Genomic DNA, 6,000 nt, shown 5'->3' on the forward strand with positions numbered 1-6,000 from the left:
TCTGAAAGTGCCATGTTGTTTCTTTTATTTTATTCAGGGAATCAGCAGTCTCTTCAGTTCTCTAAAAGTGGTGCGTCTCTTACGACTGGGCCGTGTTGCTAGGAAACTGGACCATTACCTAGAATACGGAGCAGCAGTCCTTGTGCTCCTGGTGTGTGTGTTTGGGCTGGTGGCCCACTGGCTGGCCTGCATATGGTATAGCATCGGAGACTACGAGGTCATTGACGAAGTCACGAACACCATCCAAACAGACAGTTGGCTTTACCAGCTGGCCTTGAACATTGGAACTCCGTATCGATACAATAGCAGTGCAGGGATCTGGGAAGGAGGACCCAGCAAGGACTCACTGTATGTGTCCTCTCTCTACTTTACCATGACAAGCCTTACAACCATAGGATTTGGAAACATAGCTCCTACCACAGATGTGGAGAAAATGTTTTCGGTGGCCATGATGATGGTTGGCTGTAAGTATCTTGTTTTTTTTTTAAAAGATATTATTTTTAGCAGTTTCCAGACTCTAATCCAAGATAGGATTACAATCAACTACTTTGTCTTCAGAAAGGTATTGCAATTGATTTAATTTTTTTTCAACCTTAGAAAATAAAAATTCAAGATAATAAATTTTACTCTTTAGACTGTATTAACATATGAAACACAGTGTGGATAGAGTGATACAAAGATCAAAATGGTAACTCTGTAATTTTATTCTACTCATAGTGTTGTTCCCAGCAGAGCTCTCTTGAAGGGGCCAGGACCAGCATTTAGAGAGATTTTGTTGGCAAAAAAGCAGACAGAATCTGATGTGAGATATATCGTTTATAAATATTTTAGATAATACTGACTTTCTGAACTAAAGTTGACCTCAGGATACAATTCTATGTAGGTTTTTACAGTTAAGACTAATAAAACAGTTTATACATTTAGTCTTCATTACAAACAGTCTAGGTTTAATATATGCCTGTTTGCAAGGATGAAAGTATTAGCAAATATTAGCCCACTCAGCATTGAGAAGTGTCTAGGATTCAGCATGCAAACCCGAGTACCAAAACTTGGTGGTGTTCTGGGTAGCAGAATGCCCTTTAAAGGGGCCAAAAACTATGTGCTCTCACTTAGACTGAGGCAGAATGATATCAGAAGACCAGGACATAAAGGAAGTACTTACCCAAGAAGCTGTTCTAAAAGGTCTTGAGGGAGACTTTCCCGCCATCTGTGTCTTCAAACTGACTTAGATGATTTATCCAAGCCTAGTTCTGATACCTAGAGTAATGTTAAGATCATTGTACTGAAGTTATAATTAGCATTATTAGCTCTTTTTATACCTTTGATCATTTTTGCTGATTTTTGGGCAAGGTCATCTTTTTGAGCTTCTAAATCGCAGATGTTTAGATTTAGACATTGATCAGAGAGCAGTTGGAGTCCAGGGACATTGGTTCTGTATATTTGCACTGACTGGTCCTTGAAAGGTCAATATTTTGGGTCTAAGCAGGTAGTTTTCATAGTTCCAAATGTCTGAAAGCTATTGGAGTAACAATGTTAGCAGTTGTTTAGCTTCTTTTCCTCTAAAACTCCCCATGTTCAAGTGCTGAAACAGGAACACATGGGCTCTTATTGCCTGTTAGAGCTTGCTGTCTGTGAGAGAGTAAGGATTCCAAGTGCTGTCTGCTTCAGTGTCTTTCAGGAGGAAAATGTTCTTACACAAAGAGATCCAGATGATTAATTAAACTGATACCCTCATACCAAAAGTGGTGAGATGTATGGGAAAAAATGTACTTTATAAATTCAGAAGACAACATTTTGTCAGATGAAGTATTTAGGACAATACCACTTCAATATTTATATAATGCATTTTGTCTTATACTTGAGCATAGTTAGATTTTTTCTAAAGAGTTTTTATTTTGAAGTAATTATAGATTTGCTGGAAGTTGCAAAGACAGTAGCAAGGGCCTTTGTTCCCTTCATCTGGTTTGCTCCATTAATTGCATCTTATATAACTGTAGCACAATACTAAAGCTGACATTAGTACAATGTATGTGTATAGTTTTATGCTGTTTTATCACATGTGTATATTTCTGTAATTACCACTGCAATCAAGATACAGAACTGTTCTATCACCACAAAGATCTTCCTCATGTATAATCTACTCCTTCCCCTCAACCATCCTTAGCCCCTGGAAACTACTAATCTGTTCTCCGTCTCTTTAATTTTGTCATGTTGGCGATGTTATACAAATGAAATCATGCAAAATGTGACCTTTTGAAATTGACTTTTCCAACTCAACATTATGCCCTTGATATCCGTCTAAATTGAGTGTATCAATAATTTGTTCCTTTTTATTGCTGAGTTGTGTTTCATGGTTTCGACATACCACTGTTTAACCATTCATCTATTGAAGGACATTTGGGTTGTTTCCAGTTTTTGGCTATTACAAATAAAACTGCTATGAACATTCATGTGTAGGCTTTTGTACAGACATAAGTTCTTAATCCTCTGGAATAAGCACTTTGGTGAGCTCACCTACATTGCCTTCCTTTGGGAGAGTAGTAAGTCTTTTAACTGGGTTGCTAAAACCCTAAGTTTCTCATTCAGCCTCTTTACATAAGTTCTAAGAAGCAAGTCAAAGCTCCAACAACCCCTTTACACGGCTTCTTACCATCTAGCTTCTGAGTCTGTCTGTGGTGGAATTTTCACATATATTCAGTTGGGTTTTCAAAGCTTCATTTGGTTCAGAGTTGGTCCATTCCTTCTCTTCTTCATGAATGGCCAATTATGCTTGCTAGATCTAAATTTCTTTCTCTCCATTTCTTTTCTTTTTTTTGTAGTTCCTTTTTTGATTTCAAGTTGAAGACCTGACTTTAAAGTTGGTTACATTCTTCCGAGTTTCTGCTATCTTCTTTTAACACCTGAGCAGTAGTTTTCTCTTTACATGCCAGTTTCTGATGTCTTCTTGCTTTTTTACTTAAGTTTTCCTTTTATGCCTCTGAATATGTTCAATTTCTAAAGTCAGAGTGTTCCAGGGAGATACCTTTTAATTTCCTTCTTTGTCCTTGGGTCCTTGGTAATTTCATGGGATATTTCCTTTGAAACAATCTGAGAAGATTATAAAAAACTGTCTAGACTCAAGAAGTATTGTAGTAACTTCTCAGATTCCAAAATTTTTTAGGTATACATGCACAAAATATCAACCAAATGTAGATATCTGTTTGTAATTTTAATATCATGTCTTCCTATAATAACACCAAGGAAGGAAAGAAACAATAAAATAAAACCCCCCAAAATATCCCACCAGAGTTGCTGAAAACCAGTATGTGCTATCAGCCCTTAGCCAAAGGTTTAATGGTGTGTGTGTGTAGGGAGAGGGAAAGAAAAGAGAGAAAGGGAAGAGGGAGGCAGAAGACAGAAAAGTTCATATTAATTTGTGCCAGGATTCTAGTCAATCTATACTGGCTTTCTGAGAAACACCACTTATAACCTTATAACTGAATAACTGAGAAAAATAGTTTAACAACAACAAAATAAAATTGGGGGGACACCAGTCTCCTATATTCTGTTGAGAAAAATAACTGCTACTTGTAAATTATAGAGTCTTTCTCTAGAGAAAGTCATCTGACATTTTTATGGATTCTGGCAAAATTTAAAAATGCCAGTGGCAGTGATGCTGGTTCCTACATCTTTTATAAAGCCTCTTTTGTATGGTCTTTCCTTTCTTAGGCTCTTGAGACCCTAATACTAAGTTTCAGGTGGATTCTGTCTAGGAATACAGTCTCAAGATTCTTACATGTCTTAAAAAAATCTTACATATCTTAAAAAAAAAAGTATGACTCGTGGCCTTCTCCCAGTTCCAGTCACCTGAAGTTCCCTCCAAATCCCTTCAATGTCAATAGGACCCCAGGATCTTTCCTTTACCTGCTACTTAGGAATTTCTTAGGCTTAAATCTTTGGTTTCTCCACTTGCCCAGTGTGGAAATTCCTCCTCTCAGATTCCTAAATTGGAACAGTTGCTTGTTTTTTTTCAACATATATGTCTACTATCATGTATTCTTTACTGCAAATTTGTCTTTTCCCAGTTTTGTCATGCTCTATGCCTTGGGTGACCTCCACAGCTCTGGTAGCAGCTATTACTCCCCCATGGTAGTCAGGTCCTCCCAAATCCTCCGTAACTGGCATTTATGAATGAATCCAACTTCTCTGCTGACGTTCATGAAATTCAGTACCAAAGGGCTTTACTGAAAGAGAATATTTTTGCAGTTTAGTTCTCCAGCAATTGTGGAAAATAGTGCATATATCAATCAAGATGTGGGTAATCTCTTTGCTAATATGTTCAGTAAATACTTAATGATGTCTTCATGAAATGTTTTCTATTCCTTTTTATTTGCATAATCTTATTATTGAGCCCCTAATAATATTACATTTTCCAAGGATTAACATACTGACTAATTTTGCTGCTATTCAGTAAGCACTTCAGTACACTGATGATTTGTTTTGATGACTGTTAAACAAAGGAATACAAGTATGAAATTTTTCTAATAAGATTATCCTCTTGTCTAATGTATTTTTGTAAATCCTCTTCTAAAGATATATCAAGAAAGCAATTATTTACTTAGTTCCTTCCTTATTACTAAATTATCACATAAAGTGTATTTTAGTTTAATCTTGCTAATATAAAGAACTCCACATTTGCATCTTTATCACAAGTTCCTAAAAAAGAAACATCAAATAAAAATATGTTATGAATACTTTTTGCCATAAACAATTTTTGTTCAACCATGAATGTCTCTTTCACTCTCCTTATATATGTGTTTTAAAACACTATTTTTTATGATACTTTTTTTTTTGAAACGGAGTCTTGCTATGTTGCCAAGGGTGGAGTTTAGTGGCGCTTCCATAGCTCACTGCACTGCAACCTCAAACTCCTGGCATCAATCTATCCTCCTGCTCCAACCTCCCCAGTAGCTAGGAGTATAGGCACATACCACCAAGCCTGGCTAATTTTTTTTTTTTTGAGTTGGAGTCTCACTCTGTCGCCCAGACTGGAGTGCGGTGGCTGCTCCCCGGCACCACAGCCTCGCCCTGCTGGGCTCTGGCGATCCTTCCGCCTCAGCCTTCCAAATAGCTGGAATTACAGGCATGCGCTACCATGCCCGGCTAATTTTTGATTTACTGTAGAGATGAGGTCTCACCAAGTTGCCCAGGCGGGTCTCGAACCCGCGGGCTTAGGCAATCCACTCACCTCGGCCTCCCAAAGTGCTGAGATTATAGGCTGAGCTACCGAGCCCGGCCTAATTTTTAACTTTAAAAAAATGGACACAAGGTCTTACTATATTGCCCAGGCTTGTCTTGAATTCATAGCCTTAAGTGATCCTCTTACCTCCGTTTCCCAAAACATTGGGATTACAAGTCTGAGCCACCATGCGTGGCCTGTTTTAATGCGTTATTAAGTACATTATTAAACATGTATATAGCATTTGTCAAAGGGCTACGAAATTGTATGATGGGCATTTATTTTATCTAAAAGCATTTTTTTTTTTTTTTACTTTTTCCATTGTTATCTGCTTAGTTGCTAAACTGAGGCAGGCAGCCTGACTCATGTGGTATATGTCAGTCAGAATCTATCCTGCAGTGATACTGTGCAAACTGAGTCTTAAAGACTACAATAAAGAAAGAGCAAAAACTATAAATATCAAAATTGCTGAAGTTTAATTGGTAGACAGAAAACCAGTCATAATGTTGTTAATCTGCAATTTTCAAACAGGATGTAATTGATAATAAACAGTCTAAAACCTTTTGTAATTGACTGGTATGATTTGCAGCAGGCAAATGGTTTAGCACATTTAAAAGTATAGCAGGACCATCTGCCAGGGATGTACATGAAGGGAAATTTGAGTCTTCATGTGGGTGGTTAAGTGCCACTGGGGAGCATTTTGTTACACACTGGTCACTAACATCATGCAGCGGAGACCAATGCCACACTTCATATTCTCATGTTGATGAGCTCATTCAGCA

General features: G+C 37.5%; 1 protein-coding gene across 1 annotated transcript in view; it reads left to right on the forward strand.

The window, feature by feature from the left end:
• Window positions 1–562, forward strand: part of KCNH5 (potassium voltage-gated channel subfamily H member 5) — a gene marked incomplete at its 3' end in the record, with an annotated part of 114,804 nt that extends 114,242 nt beyond the window's left edge. The window contains exon 7 of the mRNA XM_008048533.1: window positions 38–562. Coding sequence (XP_008046724.1) covers window positions 38–562 — 525 coding nt within the window. The remainder of the gene's footprint in view (window positions 1–37) is intronic.
• Between the last annotated feature and the right edge of the window lie 5,438 nt (window positions 563–6,000).

This window comes from Carlito syrichta, unplaced genomic scaffold, assembly GCF_000164805.1.
Source record: "Carlito syrichta isolate Samal-C Ts95f unplaced genomic scaffold, Tarsius_syrichta-2.0.1 Scaffold124146, whole genome shotgun sequence".
Taxonomy (NCBI): Eukaryota; Metazoa; Chordata; class Mammalia; order Primates; family Tarsiidae; genus Carlito; species Carlito syrichta.